Source organism: Helianthus annuus, chromosome 10 (genome assembly GCF_002127325.2).
Source record: "Helianthus annuus cultivar XRQ/B chromosome 10, HanXRQr2.0-SUNRISE, whole genome shotgun sequence".
NCBI classification, from domain to species: domain Eukaryota; kingdom Viridiplantae; phylum Streptophyta; class Magnoliopsida; order Asterales; family Asteraceae; genus Helianthus; species Helianthus annuus.
In genome coordinates, this window is record NC_035442.2 from 177,783,018 (window position 1) to 177,803,188 (window position 20,171).

At 36.6% G+C, this 20,171-nt stretch overlaps 2 protein-coding genes and 2 long non-coding RNA genes across 7 annotated transcripts; 3 read left to right on the forward strand and 1 right to left on the reverse strand.

The window, feature by feature from the left end:
• Positions 1–1,180: 1,180 nt before the first annotated feature.
• Positions 1,181–3,211, reverse strand: LOC110886857. 4 transcript variants are annotated; one of them, XR_004870053.1, is made up of 7 exons: positions 3,032–3,211; positions 2,776–2,939; positions 2,647–2,681; positions 2,344–2,496; positions 2,121–2,221; positions 1,510–2,056; positions 1,181–1,428 (listed from the first exon to the last, which is right to left on the reverse strand). It is a non-coding gene; the product is annotated as an uncharacterized LOC110886857 (long non-coding RNA). The 4 variants fall into 4 exon arrangements; XR_002563048.2 differs by having other exon boundaries at positions 1,181–2,056; positions 2,776–2,922; XR_002563047.2 differs by having other exon boundaries at positions 1,181–2,056; positions 2,121–2,216.
• A 2,866-nt stretch (positions 3,212–6,077) lies between these two features.
• LOC110883554 lies at positions 6,078–6,880 on the forward strand. The gene is made up of 2 exons (XM_022131278.1): positions 6,078–6,257; positions 6,371–6,880. The coding sequence occupies exons 1-2, from the start codon at positions 6,078–6,080 to the stop codon at positions 6,878–6,880; spliced, it is 690 nt and encodes a 229-aa protein (XP_021986970.1).
• A 2,293-nt stretch (positions 6,881–9,173) lies between these two features.
• On the forward strand, positions 9,174–11,825 carry LOC118482773. The gene is made up of 4 exons (XM_035978434.1): positions 9,174–9,182; positions 9,303–10,101; positions 10,198–11,050; positions 11,609–11,825. Exons 1-4 carry the CDS (start codon positions 9,174–9,176, stop codon positions 11,823–11,825), a joined length of 1,878 nt encoding a protein of 625 aa, XP_035834327.1.
• Positions 11,826–13,897: 2,072 nt separating this feature from the next.
• LOC110883707 lies at positions 13,898–15,179 on the forward strand. Its single transcript, XR_002560576.2, has 3 exons — positions 13,898–14,054; positions 14,610–14,663; positions 14,930–15,179. It is a non-coding gene; the product is annotated as an uncharacterized LOC110883707 (long non-coding RNA).
• Positions 15,180–20,171: the final 4,992 nt, after the last annotated feature.

Below are 20,171 nucleotides of genomic sequence, written 5' to 3' on the forward strand. Positions count from 1 at the left end.
GTGTGTCATTAAAGCGTGTCATAAAGGTGTGTCATTAAAGCGTGTCATTAAGGTGTGTCATAAATGGATGACACACAAATGCATGTCATTTTCAATTAATGACAGGGGCTTCCTTGACACTCTTTTGTGTGTCATATCTACCCTTTAATGACGCGCAATGCGTGTCATTGAAGGTTTTTTTTCTAGTAGTGTACTATAAATGTCAGATACAATATAGTATATAATACACCTCAAGTTTTAAATTATATCATTTTAAATTTATTTAACATATACACTTAATTTACATAAATTTATTAAACATGTACACTTAATTTATAGAAATTTATTTAACACTAGTGGGAACGCCCGCGCGTTGCAGCGGGTGTCTAAACTGATATAAGATTCAATTATGATGTCTATCAGGAACCTCCACTATTTCCGGGTTTCTAACCCTTTATTCCATTCAACGAAAAATAGTCGTAGAAGTTTCTATTCCGCATATACGTTAAATATATAAGTAGGGTGCCCGCGCGATACGACGGCAAACACAAAATTTTTATCTGCTGGGTTTTGAGTCTCCAACGCTTTTATTAGTTTAACAATCCTCTTATGACGCTTTTGTTAGCGTGTGATTATAACTAACGATGAATCCATGACTGCAATGGTCAAAACACATTTTTTATAAAAGACAAATTCCGGTTGGATTTGGTCGATTAATACCGTTGAGCCAAAACTTGTTGACATATATATTTTTTTTTACTTTTGTTAAAAATTTGACTAAAATCATTCCCATGTAAAACTCATAAACATTAAACAAATAGGCTAAGTATTATAATCGCTTAAGCAAAACAATAGTATATTCATACACAAATAACACTTTCAAATCTCTTATTGTAATATATAGAGAGAATAACGGAGAACATATCTTACACAAAACCATTTTAACAGGTTCTTTTTTTTTTTGGAACAAGCAGCATATGAAGTTGGTTTAGTTTAATTTAATTATTAATAGTAAAAACATTTCAAAATCCACTTCCAAGCCTGCAGTAACATATGTGAAAGTTTGTGGTGAGAGTCAAACCCACTGTATTTTGTATGGGGTTAAAAAATAATGATAAAGAAATAAGTAATTTAAATAAAATAAACCCTAGTTAAAAAAGTTTGATCACAAGTCATATATGTTATTAATCAAGATATAATAAGAATGATCAAACGATAAACCCACTGCACATGCTCCATCAATAGGGCAACTTGGTTAGGTTACATTCAAACAGGAAAGTGAGTTTCTACAGCTAATGATGAAGATAAATGGAGACTTAAAACAAACTAAATAAGTGAAAAGGAACTTCTCTAACTATGGCAGCCTACACTCAGCACGACCCGACCCGACCCGAACCGACTTGTATTGTTGCACGCTAAATACTACTTGTTATAATCTGCCCATTTAAACTGCTTGAATGCAAAGATATCATCAATTTATGATTTACCTTAAGTATGTAAATTAGAAGTTTAAATATATGAAATCATCACCTCCACCACCAACCCTATCAACATATGGGACACCCAACCGTGATCCCTGAAAATTTTCACCTTGCAATCCTAATACAATCTTATTCATACTTTGAACAAGTTCATTATCCTCGCTGTAACTCTCATAGCACGTCCCCATATTAGATCTCTGCATACCTATAAAAACAGTTCTTTATAGACACATACTTAAATATTTTATTATACTTACATCAATACAAGGAGCAAATGCATATGAAATTCCGATAGCTCTGACTTCAGCGATAGTGGTTGCACCTATTCTCTTCACAAGATTAGTGTCCCTAGTGTGCATTTAAGATAATGTATGCAATTAGTCTAACTTCTTTAATTGAACAGTACTAATAACTTTGACTTGCCTGGTATCTATGTGGCCAATAATATGTGGAAATATTGTAGCATAAATAACATTGTTGTGACTATGATCAGCAACAATTCCATAAATCATTGGATCCATGATCATGTAGAAAATGTTGGAGCTCGTGTAGCATATTAATCCAATCAACACTCCCTCCACCAATTAGTAAGTTTCCTTCATTTAAAACAACAATATATCATTCACCATTACACCTGATATTTACATTAAAACATAGTACCTCATGATATCAGGAGTAGCTGCAAGCATTTGAATCTGAACCATCTGACCGATTTTCTCTTCCATCATCATTCTTCCCAAATGATCTTATTTTGGACTAAACTGGCATTAGGTTTTACGCTCATCAAATCGATACACAATTCGAATCAATCAGATCAGAAACTCGCAAAACAAAAATCATAAACGCATAAATCTACTGTACGTTAGAAAAACGAAAAACCTACCGGATTGGTGGTGCGGTGGCGGTGAACAACGGTTAACGTTCTCTGACGGCGAGCACCGAGCGACGCTAGGTTACAATTCACACGACGGCCGTTAATCACCGGCGTCGGATCTTCACACGCTTTTTTCGCCGATTCCGACTGCTTAAACGTAACCTAATGCGCACGATAGCAGAAACAGAAAACAAAAATTAGGTCAAAACTCAAAAAAAATGATGCACACAAAGAACTATGCAAGTAAAGTATTTTAATGTACAATTAACAAATGATGCACACAAAGAACTATGTAAGTAAAGTATTTCTTACCAGAATTACGAACTATGCGATGATGTTCTTGACCCCTGTGTCGGGGAAGTGGAATAACAAACAAAGAGTCAGTTCAAAGAATCGATTAGGGGTATCAATTGATTAATTTTGACAGAGTTAGCGTCTTACCCCTTCTGTTCTTGAATGGGAAAAGTGGTGATCCTGAGAATGCTTCTTACGATCCAGGCTTATGTTCTTGTAGAGTTTTATAGAAGATGAAGGAGCATTGGGTATTTACCGAGGAGAGCCATTGACCTAAATCTCAAATCTCAAACCCTAACAAACAACAAAATCTACACATACATAAGGAGATCAGATCGAAGTTGATGAGAAAACAAACAATAAATTAACGCATATTTGTAAACAAATCGGTTTTGAAACTCACACTCAATTGGGGATGATGAGGAGGCGTGTAGTTAGTTTCGAGGGTGCTTTAACTGGCTTCATAAAGGGTTTAACTGGTAGGTGCTTTAACTGGCTTCATAAAGGGTTTAACTGAACAGGGAAGATGAGGAGGCGTGTAGTTAGTTTCGAGGGCATCGATTAGGTTTCTAAGGGCAGGGATGGAAAGGATTTTGAGGTTGTGAGTATGGGTGTAGGTATAATTTACTATTATACCCTTATAGTGTCTTAAAATATTCACCTCCTTACAATTTTACCCTCACAAAACATGCATTTTTTATTTGTACATATTGCATAAAATGATGGACGCCATGTAAAATTACATATGTGTACATCACTTCTCCTTTTTATAGTATTATAGATATACACTTAATTTATATAAAATATTGATTTTAATTAAAGTGTTAAGTTCATAAATCATAATACATTAATCATCGAATAAAAATGCTTGCAATTTTTTTATAAACTATGAGTTCACTTTACTTAAAAATTTTAGTATGTAAAACGACCTTTTTTTTTTGAACGGTAGGATAATAGAATCCTAGTGTTCAAAAAAAATGATGTTATTTCCACCGCATATAATTTCAATTCTCTAAGAGTTTAAATTTTACTATACACACGTGAAGAATTAATGTTGATAATATATGAAAGATTATTTAAATAGTTAGAGATAATTAGTAAGTTAGAATTTAAATAGTTATCTAGTTATTTTATTTATTAGGTAGGGGATGGTTCAAATGAAAAACCACTTTTATTGTGAAAACTCGAAAACTAACTAAAAAAGCCTAAAAAAACCTAAAAAACATACAAATTTTTTTTTTTTTTTACAATTTTTTTAGAAAAATCGCTACTTTTTATCAAGGTTGGAGAACTCGCTAGTCGCTAGTCGGCCGGTGAAGTGGGGACTAGCGACTACTCGGGATTACTCGGGATTAATCGGGATTAATCGGATCGGGTTTTTTATATGTAATTTTCAATTTTATGTATAAATATATACATTTTTATAGGTAAATATTTTAAGTGGCTAGGTTTTAAATCTTACTCAACTCATTTATTTAAGTATACATTATTTATTGTTGGAATTCAAATGATTTGGTTGGAAACTGACCGGAATTTAGAGGTTTAGGCCGGAATATACAGGTTTTTTGCTGGAATCGTCGACTTTTGGCTGGCCTAGTCGGACCTAGTCGTGCCTAGTCGGACCTAGTCGGTTAATGGACCGATTTAAGAAAAATTACTCAGTAGCTGGACGACTAGCGATTAATCGCCGACTAATCGTCGCCTAGTCGCGATTTTTACAACACTGCTTTTTATATATGGAAAAAAATTTCAAAAAAAAAAAAATTTGGTTGTACTGCACATGTGCACTAATACGGAAAGCCTAAACCACTTAACCCACCCCCCACCGACACCCCCCAAAAACCTAAACCCCCCACCCCACCCCCCCCCCCCAAAAAAAAAAACCTAAATTCACCCTCCCACCAAAAGCCTAACCCCCCCCCCAAAAAAAAAACCTAAACCCCCCACCCCCCACCCTCCCGAAAACCTAAAACTAAACCCTAAACATAAACCCGAAAAAAACCTAACCCCCCCCCACCCCCACCCCACCCCCCAAAAACCTAAACCCCCCTCCCCCCCACACCCAAAAACCTAATCCTAATCCTAAACCTCCAAAAAAACTAACCCTAAAAGTTAAACTAGAATCAAAAAGCTAATTTTAAGCATGTAATGCACATTGTAGTACATGTTATATTGCACATGTGCACTACTATAATAATAGTATTGAAAACAAGACGACACCATAAATCTTTTTTTATGTCATAAAAAATATGCTCGAATATACTTGAATGAAAGATAAGAAAATTTGTGATCTTATGGTGCCATTTTTGTTTTAAAATGATAACGTATGAAGAAATGGGAAATGTTTGAAAAGTTATATATTTTTTGTTCCAATTTTACCCCTCCTTCATTAAAAGTCTCCCCCCCCCTCCTTTTTAGTGGGTTTTAGTTAGTTTTCTAGTTTTCACAATAACGAGTGGTTTTCATTTGAACCTTCCCCTTATTAGGTATTAGAGTTAGTATTTGTTTAGTATAATTGGTTTTAGAGTTTGAGTTTAATTGGGATAGCTTGTTTAGCAAGTAATTAGTTTAGTATAAATAGATAGGTTAGGTTATGTAATTACTTGGATGTTTTGCTTTGTTCTTTATTAATATATAAAAGAGTCGTGAGGAGTTCTCACAAAATCGTTGTGTGGCTGCGTTTTTGATCCAGTTGATTCCAACAATTGGTATCAGAGCGTGTAACGATCAAGCGGGAGCAAGAAGAATCGAAGCAAATCAACCCGGTGAAGTCGAAACCCTTCGTGGATCGACAAGGAGAAAGAGGTCGAAAACCTTCGTGGATCGACAGAGAGGAAGACTCGAAACCTAAGTGGATCGAGCAGGAAAGTCGAAACTTAAGTGGATCGACAAGGAGAAGATCGAAGACTCGAAATCTTAGTGAATCGAGTAGAGCGGTCGAAATCTTAGTGAATCGACGGAGAGGTGTGAAGGTAGGTTGCAATCTTAGTGAAAGCAACCAAAAAAGAACGACTTATGTGTGTGGCGGAGATATTTTTGAGTTTGACGAGTACGGGGAAATCAATCCTCTTAAAGTTGGTGATAAAACTAGGCGTTTGAAATTGTTGTTGGTGTGAGTATCTTGTCCTCACGTAAGTATAAAAAAAAGGAGTAATAGTGGGATTCTTTTGTGAACGTGTCTTTTGGTCAACGTGAAGGAAAAAAAACTAAAAGACAAAAGCAATAGAAGTTTAGGATAAAAGGAAGCTATTGTTTTGAAACATATAAACGAAAAACAAGGGGTGTGATTTCAGTGTGGTTTTCAACAATCGATCGAAGTAAAAAAGGTGACAAAGATGGCAGGAGAACAACCAGTTAATACAGGGATTGTTCAAGTACGAGAAAACAACAATACCTCGTTTCAAGTTCCACGATTGACGTTAAAGAATTATAACACTTAGACTATCTTGATGGAGTCGGCATTAGACGCTCAAGGACTTTGGGAGGTGATTGATCCGGTAATAGGTGATGCCGTGGATGAGAAGAAAAACAAAGTTGCTAGGGCGGTTATTTTTCAAGCGCTATCGGAAGACATACTTTTACAAGTTGCTAAAAACCGAAGTGCGAAAGATATTTGGGAAGCTTTACGAGTAAGATTTCTTGGCGCTGACAGGGTTTAAAAGGCTCGATTGGCTTCTTTAAGAAGAGAATTTGAGCAGCTTCGAATGAAAAAGACAGATTCTATAGAAAACTTTGCTGGAAGATAAGCGGATTTGTTTCAAGATATAGCAGTCTTGGGTCAAGTCTTGATGATGAAGCAATAGTTCGAAAGTTGTTAGATTATGTACCAAAGAAGTATCTTCAAATTGTTGCTTCTATTGAGCAGTATTCGGATATCGAGAGCATGCCGTTTGAAGAAGCAATAGGCAGGTTGAAGGCCTATGAGGAACGAATCAAAGAGCAAGACGAGACGAGTGATAATGATCAAAGTAAGGTCTTATTATCTAAAACTGATGGTCAAACTTCTAATACCAGTGGACAAGACTCTAAAGCCGATGGTCAAGAGAAGAATGAAGAGTCTGGTTGTAAGTGTTGTGGACGAGGATGGTCTAGCCAAAGTGATCGTGGAAGAGGTCGTGGTCGTGGTCGAGGAGGACGATACCAAAGGGATAAAAGGTTTATCGTATGTTATAATTGTCAAGAAAAAGGTCATTATGCAAGTGAATGTCCTAAGAAGGAGTCAAAGGAAGAAGTAGCAAACTTGGCCGAATAGTATGATCCGTCATTATTTTGAAGAACGTGCCCATATCAAGATTAAGGGGGTGAATGAAGAATTAATCTTGATATATGAAAGATTATTTAAATAGTTAGAGATAATTAGTAAGTTAGAATTTAAATAGTTATCTAGTTATTTTATTTATTAGGTATTAGAGTTAGTATTGGTTTAGTATAATTGGTTTTAGAGTTTGAGTTTAATTGGGATAGCTTGTTTAGCAACTATTTAGTTTAGTATAAATAGATAGGTTAGGTTATGTAATTACTTGGATGTTTTGCTTTGTTCTTTATTAATATATAAAAAAGTCGTGAGGAGTTCTCACAAAATCGTTGTGTTGCTGCGTTTTTGATCCACTTGATTCCAACAACACTAGCCATTGTATGTACATGCATACAAGTCTAGCTAATAACTTTTGGGGGCCCTATACATATACATAGACAACTCTACACCATGTACTCACCTAGTGAGCCAGATTCACAAAGCTACTCTTGTCGTTTCTTTATTATAATTTATAACATGCATAATTCGACATGGTTATCAACGCAAACCGAAAGTCACAAACCACACATGGACCCTATAAAGTTTTAGACACTTTAATGTGCCCTTAAAGTACTTAGAAACATAGGGTACGACCCCCTTCTCCCACACTCGTACCATTAATCTACCTAACATGCTCACTATAAATAAGACATAATTTTTGTCTATTAATTCACTAAGCTACCACATGATATGACTAAGTTATAAACTTTTTAATAATATCCCAAAAGTACACCAGTATATTTAAAAATTTTCGAAGATGGTCTCCTTGTCTTAGTTTTAAGAACCGAATTATGCACATTTATTACTAGGGGTGTTGATAACCTTTGAAACCTACTAAACCAACCAAACCTAAACATGTTCAGCAGTTATGGCAGTTTGAGATAGGTATGATTCAGCTCACAAATTAGTTTTAGCGATTTAACGGTTTGAGAGACGTTTTGAGAGAACCACCGTATTTGGCGATTTAACTGTTTGGGAGATGTTTTGAGATAACCACCGTGTGAACCAAAGTGGTAGTGAGTTTTTCCCAAATTTAATTATTGGATTTTTTATAAGAATTATTGCCTAGAGAAGATGAATATGATTGGGTTGTTCTGCTGGTGACATGATGATAGTACAATGATCCGTCAGTTATCCAAATTTATCTTATTTTCCGTTTATTAATATATATCGTTATTTGTGATAGTATATTTATATATTTTCTATCTAATTTTTTACAAACTATCCTTTTTGAAAACTTATTAAAAAGTTGTTTCGAGCTGACAAATCACTGAGAGTCTGAGACCTAAAACTGGTCGGTTCGACTGGACCTTCTTTAGTTGGTTGTTCGATCTAAAAGTTTCCTCAAACCAGATCATTAACCCTCCAATTTACTATTTCACAACTAATATTTTTACATTCAAAATTGAAATTTTATATAAAGTAGGTGCCTACAAATCATTTTAATATCACTTAACTTGACGACTCAAATGGAATTTTAATTTTTAGTACTTTACCATAATATTTTCGTTATCATTTTCCTTCTAGTAACTTTATAAACTCTCATCTCATATCGGTAAATGAGTGCGGGGCTGACGGGGGAATGTCTTCGACATGAACCCGGTGACCAATAGGTCCAGTACATAGAAAGTCACCTTCCAAAAAAAATCTCATATCGGTAAATAATAAAGGAAAAAAAATTTAAACGTAAACACTTATCATCAAACATTGATCAAAGAAGAATAATGAAAACACATAAAATGACTATAAAAATTACTTTTTTTTATAATTACTGAGAAGAGAAATTGTGATAAATCAATATCTTTAAGTTTACAATAATGGTTGGGTTGAGATGTTAAGGGATGTTACAAGGGACTCCGGGACTCCGCGGGACCGTTTCAGATCGAAAAGGTCCCTGGAAATGAAATTTTTAAGTTATTCAGCGTCTGCAAAACGGAGAGACCGTCGGCAACGCACATATGTGCCGTCGGCGACGGCACCCTTTCACCCGACGCCCTAAGTTTCTGTCTACGGACAATGTTAGCGACGCAACATTACAGAAGCCGTCGGCGGTGCACATATGTGCCGCCGGCGACGGCACTTCCTTATCCATTTTTCCGAATTGCTTATTTGTTTTGCCAAACCCTTTAATTCAGTTCTAGTGTTCTTTAAATGCTTGGAACACCTCAAAGTAACTACGAAACAAAGAATTCAAGATAGTTAGCATGTTTTGATGATGAATTTGTGAAAGAATAAGAAGCTATGTACACGAATGAATGAAGTAAGTAATGCATCTAGAATGTTCGTAAAGAAAGATTAGATGAGTTGATGACTTATGAGAATGTATAAAAAGATAGGAAGAATGAATGTAATGATGCTTAACATGAATGCTTAATTGTAGATGGCAAGTGGAGGAAACACGGATACCACAGAACGGATAACTCGAAATGAGTTAAACAAGATAATTTCGGGTGAAGTAGTCAAGGCGTTTGATGCAAATGTTGCGAAGCTAGCGCAAGAAGTGGAGAGCCAAGTGTTGAGTAGTGTGGAAACTATGGTAACGAGTAAGATAGATGAGTTGAAAGAAATGATAACTGGGATTCAAGGCAAGAAGGATGTACGACGATGTACATATAAGGATTTTATGGCATGTAAGCCTGCAACTTACAATGGAGAAATTGATTCCATTGAATGTCAAAGATGGATAGCTAACATGGAAGGGGTGTTCATACGAAGTCATTGTGATAAAGAAGATCAAGTCATGTTTGCCACGGGGCAACTTTTACGAAGGGCTAAAGATTGGTGGGATTCGTATAGTAAAGAGATCGGAGAGGATAGAGTTCAAACTTTGACTTGGCAAGAATTCAAACAACCTTTTATCAAGTACCATTGTCCACAATCACCCGTGAATCGAATCCAAGAAGACTTTCTCCGACTCCGACAAAAGGATGAATCAATTGATGAGATCACAAACACTTTCCTTGATCAGCCGAAGTTTTGCGGAGAAATAGTCGGAACAGAGAGGAAGAAGATTATCCGTTATCATGGCATGCTTAAGGCTGAATATCGGGAGTTCATAACTCCTTCTAAATGTGAAACTTTGGACGAGATTATTGACCTGGCAAGGGATAGGGAGATTGAGATAAAGAGGCAGGTTGAACGCGGGGAGAAAAGGCAAGTCGAGAAGGGGTCAAAGCAAGGTTCTTCCAAGAAACCTAAGACACACGATCAAGGAAAGAAAGAAGCTTCTAAAGGAGGGTTTCCATGATGTAAAACGTGTGGAAAACCCCATTAAGGAGAATGCTTATTGGGAAAGAGAGGATGTTACAACTGCGGGCAAGAAGGGCATCCTTATTATAACTGTCCAAATCCTAAGAGGGTGTGCTACAACTGTAATGAATCGGGCCACGTGAAGGCTAAATGCCCAAAACTCAAACAAGGAGCGAAGAAAGAAGGAAAGAAGGAAGATGCAGCCAAAGCTAAGGGAAGAATGTTCCAAATCTCTACGGAAGAAGCTAGAGCTCACCCGAATGTGGTGTCAGGTATCTTTATGATAAACTCTATACCCACTTATGTGTTGTTTGATACTGGGGCTAGTAGATCATTCATTTCTAGCAAAATTGCACATTCCCCTATGTTCACGATAGAAAGAATGCCTACACCACTCGAGGTAGAAATAGCCGATTGTAAGAGTTACCTTTTACACGAAATATGTAGGAATTGTAGAATCACTATAGAGGACGAAGATTTTGATATTGATTTGATTCCCATGGTCCTAGGAGAATTCAGGGTAGTAGTAGGTATGGATTGGTTATCCCGCCATTATGCGAAAATCTTATGTGAAAGCAAAATTATTCATGTGACATCTCCTTGGGGGAGACGGGTAAGTATTCATGGGGAAAGGAAAGTAGAGGCAAAATTTTGTACTATCTTAGAAGCGGTTAAGTGTGTGAAGAATGGAAGTAAGGCATTCTTAGGCTATGTTTTCGACACAAAAACAGGTGCTTTAAGGATTGAAGATACTAAGATTGTGAACAAATACCCGGATGTGTTTCCGGATGAATTACCGGGACTCCCACTCGAGCGAGAAGTCGAATTTCGTATTGAATTGGAACCAAATGCCAAACCGGTAGCCAAGGCCCCTTACCGGTTGGCACCTGCGGAAGTACGGGAATTAATGGTCCAATTACAAGAACTTCTTGACAAGGGCTTCATACGCCCTAGCGTGTCCCCGTGGGGAGCACCCGTTTTTGTTAAAAAGAAGGATGGGTCGATCAGAATGTGCATCGACTATCGTGAGCTCAACAAACTCACGATAAAGAACCGATATCCCCTTCCGAGAATAGATGATCTTTTCGATCAATTACAAGGGGCAAGTTGGTTCTCAAAAATCAACTTGCGGTCGGGTTACCATCAAGTACGAGTAAGAGAAAAGGACGTACCGAAGACCGCGTTCAGAACCCGTTACGGACATTATGAATTTTTAGTAATGTCATTCGGGTTAACTAACGCTCCGGCCGCTTTTATGGACCTAATGAATAGAGTATGCCGTAATATGTTAGATCAGTTCGTCATAGTGTTTATTGTTGACATTTTAGTATACTCTCGTAGCGAGTCTGAACATGCGAGTCATTTACGTCAGGTACTTGAGACGCTTCGAAGGGAAAGATTATATGCTAAGTTTTCTAAATGTGTGTTTTGGCTCAGGGAAGTGCAGTTCTTAGGCCATGTAATTAATGAAAAGGGGATCTTGGTGGATCCTTCTAAGGTGGAAGCCATGATAAAATGGGTACCCCCGAAGAATGTTAGTGAAATAAGAAGTTTCCTTGGTCTAGCTGGCTATTATCGGAGATTCATCCAAGATTTCTCCAAAATAGCCCTTCCTTTAACCAAGCTGACAAAGAAAGAAGAAAAGTTTGAATAGGGTGATGATCAACAGAAGGCTTTTCGAATGTTAAAAGAGAAATTGTCAAGCTCTCCCGTATTAACCCTGCCAGAGGGAACAGAAGATTTAGTTGTATACGCGGACGCATCTCATCAAGGGTTGGGTTGTGTCTTGATGCAACGAGGCAAGGTTATTGCCTACGCTTCAAGACAACTAAAGCAGCATGAAATTAACTATCCAACCCACGATCTTAAACTGGCGGCGGTAGTGTTTGCCTTAAAAATCTGGAGGCATTATCTGTATGGAGCAAAGTGTACAATTTATTCAGACCACAAAAGCCTTAAATACTTTTTCGAGCAGAAGGACCTTAATACGGCGGATGTACTAAGCCGGAAAGAATACCCACCACCTATTCGAGTGAAATCGATGAGAATGATAGTTACACCAAACCTCCTTGAAACAATACGGAAGGCGCAAGATAAGTCTTTGAATGTTGGTGATCCGAAAGGTGAAAGGACGAAAGGGTTTGAAAATAAACTTGAAGTAAACACGAACGGATTAAAAACCAGGTATGGGCGGGTTTGGATACCGCGTTATTGTGAAGCAAAGACCGTATTATTGGAGGAAGCACATAAGTCCCATTACTCGGTTCATCCGGGAGCCACTAAAATGTATCGGGATTTGAAAGAAAATTATTGGTGGCCGGGAATGAAACGCGACATTGTTAAGTATGTTAAATGCTTAACATGTTCCCAAGTAAAGGCGGAACATCAAAAACCATACGGTAAATTGCAACCCTTAGAGATTCCGGTATGGAAATGGGAGGATGTAACCATGGATCTTGTAACTAAACTTCCTAGAACAAGAAAGAGGCATAACGCGATATGGGTTGTTGTTGACCGCCTTACCAAAAGCGCCCATTTTCTACCCATTCGGGAGACGTATTCTTCGGAAAGGTTAGCGGAAATTTATGTAAAAGAAATCATTTCCCGCCATGGTGTGCCTGTGTCCATTGTGTCGGTCCGGGACATGCGATTTACCTCCCGTTACTGGCAGAAATTTCATGAAGAAATGGGTACACAATTGCATATAAGTACCGCGTATCATCCACAAACGGATGGTCAATCCGAAAGGACCATTCAAACTCTTGTGGACATGCTGAGAGCATGCGTTATGGATTTCGGGGGGAGTTGGGATGAACATTTTCCATTAGTGGAGTTCTCGTATAACAACAGCTACCAAAGTAGCATACAAATGGCGCCGTACGAAATGTTGTATGGCAGAAAATGTAGAACCCCTGTTTGTTGGGGAGAAGTGGGACAAAGAGAACTCGCACCTAAAGATGTAGTAGCAATAACTAATGAAAAGATCGACAGTGTACGGGCCCGATTAAAAGCAGCACAAGATCGGAAAAAGTCCTATGCGGACAAAAGAAGGCGCCCTATTGAGTTCCAAGTGGGGGACCGAGTATTGTTGAAATTGTCCCCGTGGAAAGGCATAATTCGATTTCGTAAACGAGGAAAATTGGGTCCTCGATATATCAGTCCGTTCAAGATTTTAGCTCGAGTTGGAAAGGTAGCCTACCGGTTAGAACTACCCTCAACATTAGAAGGAATTCACAACACTTTTCATGTATCACAATTACGAAAGTGTCTTGCGGATGAAACGGCTCATGTACCGCTTGAAGACATTGAAATAGACGAGAAAATGAATTACATAGAAAGACCGGTAGCTATAAGGGATTCCAAGGTAAAAACTCTTCGTAACAAGGAAATCAAGCAAGTTTTAGTTCAATGGCAACACAGAAAAGGATCGGATCTCACTTGGGAACCGGAGGACGAGATGAAGAAGTTCTACCCGTTTTTGTTCGGTACGTTAATCTGGTTTCGAGGACGAAACCTCCTTTAAGGGGGGGTGGATTTGTAACACCCCAAAACTTATAAGCATGTATATTATATTGTTATTTACAAATGTAAACCTAGTTAGAATGTAACTTGAAAGAATAACTTAAAAGAGTAGGTTTAGTCAACTAAAAACAAATTGTAGAAACATGAGGGACCAAACAAGAGAATGAGGAAAGTAATTCTTTTAAAAGAAAAGAATAACACACATCACACACACTTAAGTGTGTGCGTGTGTCGCCTGGAACAAAGAAGAACAAACCCAAACCCTCAAAAAATCACAAAATCGGTAAATTGGAAGAGAATTCATGGTCCGAATCACTGCATGTACACATAGAAACGTTCATCTAAGCTAGACAATCGAATGGTAAGTCGAATTTCACGATTTGGTAATTTTTCATGAATGGGTCTTGGTTGAAGTATGAAACTTTCTTGAAATTGATTATGAATATATGTTAGATTCACCTTATAGAGGACCAAATCATGCTTTATTTCTGATTTAGTTAAAGATTTATATGAAACCCACCTTGAAGGTTAGAAAGGGTGTAAAATGTGATGAACTTGTTAATCCAATTTCATGTTATGTTAATGTAAGGATTTGTATGTGTTAGATTACTAGTAAATGCTTGATTTGAGATGTTACTTATGTGAAATTAATTGACTATAAGGGTTGATGTAGAGAAATAAGAAAAAGTATGCATAGACTACTTGTACAATATGCCTTGTTAGTGTTATGCCCACCAAGTGTTTGTTGAAATGCTTGATTGAAGAATTTTATATGAAAAAGGCAATCTCATGTGAATAGGATGTTAGACAAATAAATTGAGAAAAAAAATTAAATTATATGTGATAACTTGGGTTATCCAAGACAAGAATGAGAAATAAAGACATGAGATTGAATTATGTTGTCTATGAATTGTAGGGGTGAAAGAGGAAGACGCAAGCCACTCCGGAACGCAATCAAAACACGATAAAGGTAAGTTCTTTGCTTACAAAATATTATTAGCATGTAACAATGTGATACGTCATTATTCTTTTGTCGAAGTTGTATAATTGTGATGAGCTTAGTGTAAGTCAATACATGATATGAATATGGGTCGAATGAGCTAGAAAGGATAATGTGCTAAGTTGAGGAGTTCATGTTCGAATGATGGTTTAAAAAGGGTATATTGTAGTTCGACTAATAACTTGAGGTCGTATGAATTATCTAATTTCAATGTCTAATTGGTTAGTTGTATGTAGGTAAAGCTACTTGATGGATGGCATATTTGGACCGAACACACTTGTGATGCACGCTTCCGCGAAGTTGCTAGTTATGGTCTAAACTTTTGTTAAATGTTTCTTTTGTTAAAAACGGGTCTTATGTAAGTAACATGATCCGGTAGTTCTTAGATCTTGAACTTGTAGTTAAAAAAAATTGTATGGGTTGTAAACTCTTTTTGTAACTATTTCGTTAATTATGTCGAAGTAAATGCAGAATTTTACTTATGAACTATTCGACCCATTTGGTTTTTGTCACATGAAGCTCGTTAGTGTCTTTTAAAGTTTTAGACCTTACAATAGTGGCGGATTCAGCCACTGAATCCGAATGTATAGTTGCATCAGATGCTGCGGAAGAATCTGCTTGGATGAAGTAGTTCATCAACGACCTCGATGTGGTTTCAAGTATTCAGAAACCAATCAAGGTGTTCTGTGATAACACAGGAACCATTGCTCAAACCAAGGAGCCCAGATCACAGGGTTAACCACATTCTAAGAAAGTTCCACTATATACGGGAAATACTAGAATGAGGAGACATCTTAATAAGCGAAATAGACACAGATCAAAACCTAGCAGACCCGTTCTCTAAACCAATGACTCAGGACAAGCTATCGGTCTTAGATTGGATAACCATTTGTTTTGATTTAGTATTTGGATGTACGAACATTCAAACAGTTGTACCTTTTGAATTCACCTTTGATTTACTGGCTAAATACAAAGTTTGAATCTTACAACTGTGTTCGATTTTTGTACATTTAATCCATGAATCTTGTATTCTAAATTATCCGTAGTCGGTCAGACTCGTGGGAACGACTCTGAATTAAGACTATTCTGACTTTGAACTCAAGGAGTTGACTTCCAATCTCACAAACCTCATTATGAATGACATTGGATGTAACTCGCATCAAATCATCTTCATGGATCATGGTCATAAGATGTATTTGATTTAGGTATACTCATTTAGTATCCTCTGACCTGAGATACATACTAGAACTTTCGTTTACCAAAGACTATTTTGATCAGTGTCCAACACTGTCGCGTAACTGCCAGTCATAAAGGCATTGGTTGGGAGTGGTTCTGAAGTTCAGTGGGAGTTGTATGTAGTCAAGATGGGATTCTGTACTCTTACATTATAATGTAACATTTAGACATCTGGACGCCCTCGTTGATTCAAACTGGTGAAGTGTAAGGCCTTACCCAAACTTACTGTGTGTTTGATTGGACCACTTTGATTCTGTGAACGAGAACGATAATGATTGAACGCCATGTGAGATTGAATCTGATCCATGTCTCATTGTTCAATTGATGTCTTTTACAGAAAGGATAGATGATGAAGAATTGTGATAAGTCTACTATCTTCATGTAGCAAGTCGTTGCTAAAGAGAAGATACCTTGGTTAATGACTTTATAGTGTCATGACCTGTTGGGGGCAGCTATGTGTAGCTAGAACACCGCTGGTTGTCTGCGTTGATATCTTATCAGAGACCGTCCAAGTGGGAGCTGTTGGAAATTATGTCAGGTTCGATAAGTCAACGCTGCTGACCGGGTCTTGACCCGTAAGAGTTACATCTTGGGCAACGAACTAAAAATCCACTTAACCTGTTTAACTGGTAATTACGAACATTATACGAGACAAATCATAATCATAAGCGGGTATTAACTGAGAGACGGGTACATGGACCGGGTGACACGGGTATTCTCACCCTACGCCACTTGTCATCCACCTAACTTGTGGCCAATCAAAACAAATGCAATTTTGCATGTCTTGACACTTGGCGAGTATGCAAGTTGTCCATGGTCTATATATATATATATATATATATATATATATATATATATATATATATATATATATATATATATATATATATATATATATATATATATATATATTGGGTCTTGTATTGTTGGGATATGATGAACAAAATGAAGAGATGAGAGAACACCAAAAATGCTCTCAAGTCTCATCAACACCCAAACACCACCGGCCAGAACCGTCGCGCGCCGCTGCCGCCGCCGGCCAGAACTGCCGCCGCCGCCGCCACCGCACGCCCTCTGGCCACCTCCGTCTCCGCCACCTGCCGCCGCCTGCTGCCGCGGCTGACTATCGTCGGCTGCCGCCGCCGTCTGTCGCCGCCACGCTGCTGACTGCCGCCGTTTGGCGCCATCTCGTTCGACGCATTTCGTTGGTTCGTTTACTAGCACTTGTTCGTTGAACCTCGGTGTCTCGACTGGTTAGTTATTAACCGAGGTATATCTTTCTCATCGGTAGTTAAATATTTTTTACTGTGCTCGTATTTGCATGTAACCGGATCCTGTCGGTTTTCATTTTGTTGATCACTTGTTTTTATTTCCGCTGCGTTTTTATTAATTAACTCGTTTAATTAATTAACTATTATTTATTGAACCGGGTTTTTGATAAATAAAATTTTAACCAATCATCACGGAAACACAACAGTTAGAACTAGTGTTAGAATACCGTCGTCACCTATGCGGGTTATCTGTGTAAGTGGTGATGGTTACGAGATCAATATGACCGTTTGAATTGTTTTGACTGATGACTAAAAAAATCAAACTCAAAAAATCAAATGACTTTCTCTATTTAACTAACTTATTTCAATATTTTAATCTAACCCATTCCTCTATTTTATCACATACACTCTCTAAATTTTATATTTTTCTCTACAAAAAAATCCTCTCAAATGGTAAGGAATTCGTGGACTGAAGAAGAAGATATTGTGTTGGCTACGTCTTGGGTCGCAACCCATGATGAACGCGCGTCTACTAATGCAAGGGTTTCGATTTGGAACCAGTTTTTTCAACAATTTTGTGTTCTTGTTGGTGAGACCAACCACACCATGGATCAACTTCACGTTTCATGATTATTCGTGTGAAAAGTGTAGGATTTCATTCGATGTTCAACAATGTGGAAAATCCCGACAATGGCCTATCGGAATTTGACATCGTTCAAGTGACCCTTGTCAACTACAAACATACGTCATACATACAATCATGGAACAGTTTTTCTCATGACAAATTATTAGGATGTTTGTTTAATTTTTATATAATGTTTAAGTTTTATGTTTAATTTTTATGTAATGTTTAAGTTTTATGTTTAATTTTTATGAAATATTTAAGTTTTATATTTAATTAAAATTGAAAAAAAAATAGTTTATGGCAAAGATAATGCGCCGCCCGTGTGTGTTTTATGACTAATTGGTACTTTTTAACAATATTCACTTGAGATTTGATTGATTGAGACAATAATACTACCATTGAGTGTCTTTCCCCCTTATTAGATAAAAGAACTGGCATTAACAAGTAGTTATAAGATAAAACTTTTGACCCATACAAACTATTTACATGCTATAAATTTCTAAAATATTTATGCATCAAGTGTTGTATAGAGTAGAAACTCGATAAATTAATACTTGATTATTTAATAAACTCTCTAAGATAATATTTTTTGTCGGTCCCGACTCGGGGATAGGGTGCTAAATTAATAATTCGCTAAAATTATAAGATAATACATTTTTGATAATTTCTTTAGACCCCATATAAAATATAAATTAATAATTCCTTATATATCGCATATTACATGAATGATTTATGAAGGTTTCTTGAAAAATGACTCAATTGTCTTTTGTTTTTTGTTAAAATCAATTTCCCCTTGAATCTTGCATGAATGCAAACCATAGTTACTATGAACCCATTCATGCAATTGCTTTTGAGTGAGACTTGGATTATCCTTGTTGTGCTTGCATAATGCTCTTCGAATCTCGTCTGTCATTGTTGTTTTTTTCGCACCTTTAAGATGGAAAGCCATGTTGTGTGTATGCTTTGTTTGTGTTAACCTATTTTGATCTTGTATTTATATAGAAAATATTTTTAACGTCCATAAAGTGATATATTGAACACAAAAAGCATAATAAGGTGGGAGATTGAAGGTTTCTTTCAAATTGGGTCGTTCATTTGATATACATGCATTGTATGTACAATAATTAAGTGGAAGCTTGAAAGGTGTTTGTAAACTAAGTATTCTACTATAAATTAATAAAATATTAATTAATATATAAATTAATAATTATTAATTTATCGATTAATTAATAACTCTTTTAATTAATAAATTTTGGTGGTCCAAGTGTATTATTTTATAGAGTTTCTACTGTAGTACGCTTAAGGGTGTTTTAAAAAAAAGTTGATTTTAAATTTTTAATCCAAAACTATTTAATTTTTCACTTTTAACCCAAAAGTTTTCATCTTTTACAATTTAATCTCACAATTTTTTTATTTCTAACTTTGGTCCCCTATACTTATCACATTTCGCAAAATTTTTGTTTTATGTTTTGTTCTAAATTTTGCGAGTTAACACGATGCAATGTGCGTGTGTGGTCCAACGTTATTATGTTTCGTAACACTTCGTTCTAACTTTGCGAGTTAACACGACACAACGTACGTGTATGGTTCAACGTTTTTACGTTGTTTTTTCCTATTTAACATAACAGATTCGTCGCAACGAGCGGGTACAAGGTCGACTTAGTTATTATTTTATATGTTTTACGTTACGATCTAATTTCTTCACATTAATACGTGCTGGTTGTTGGTGGTGGTGTGACGTTGTTACTATTTGAAACAGGTTTACATCCTCACCACAACGCGATGAGGCTTAATACTAGTTAATATAAAATACTATCAAACATGAAATTACTTCAATTCGACCATTCTAATTTCCATTCATTTTTTTATTATGCTTTACCCCAAGAAAGTCAAGTGATTTGATATTTCAAAATAAAACTTGTTTATTAAAACACTCTTGTTCGAAAACATCTTCTCGTTATCTTTTCATAAACTCCAACATGCTGTGAGCAACACAACTTGCACCGTCTTTTTCCCCACAGCTTGCTTTGACACACACTTGTAAAGCTCTATTAGATCTCGATGCCGAGAACGTGGAATTACCATTACACATGTAAAGCTAAAACTATATTTACCATTTTCCTATCATCAAAATGGTAAAACTGTATTTACCATTTTCCTATTGACTTTGAATATAACTATTTATAAACAAAAGTCAAACAATAGTGGAGAATTTTGACCAAAGAAAAAGGTTTGCGTCACTAATAGTAATTAACCCATCTCCCAACCGTTGCAATTAAAATCCTCATGCAGTGTATACCCCACCCACGCGCCAGCTGAAACCCAAACAACAAGATGTAATATTTC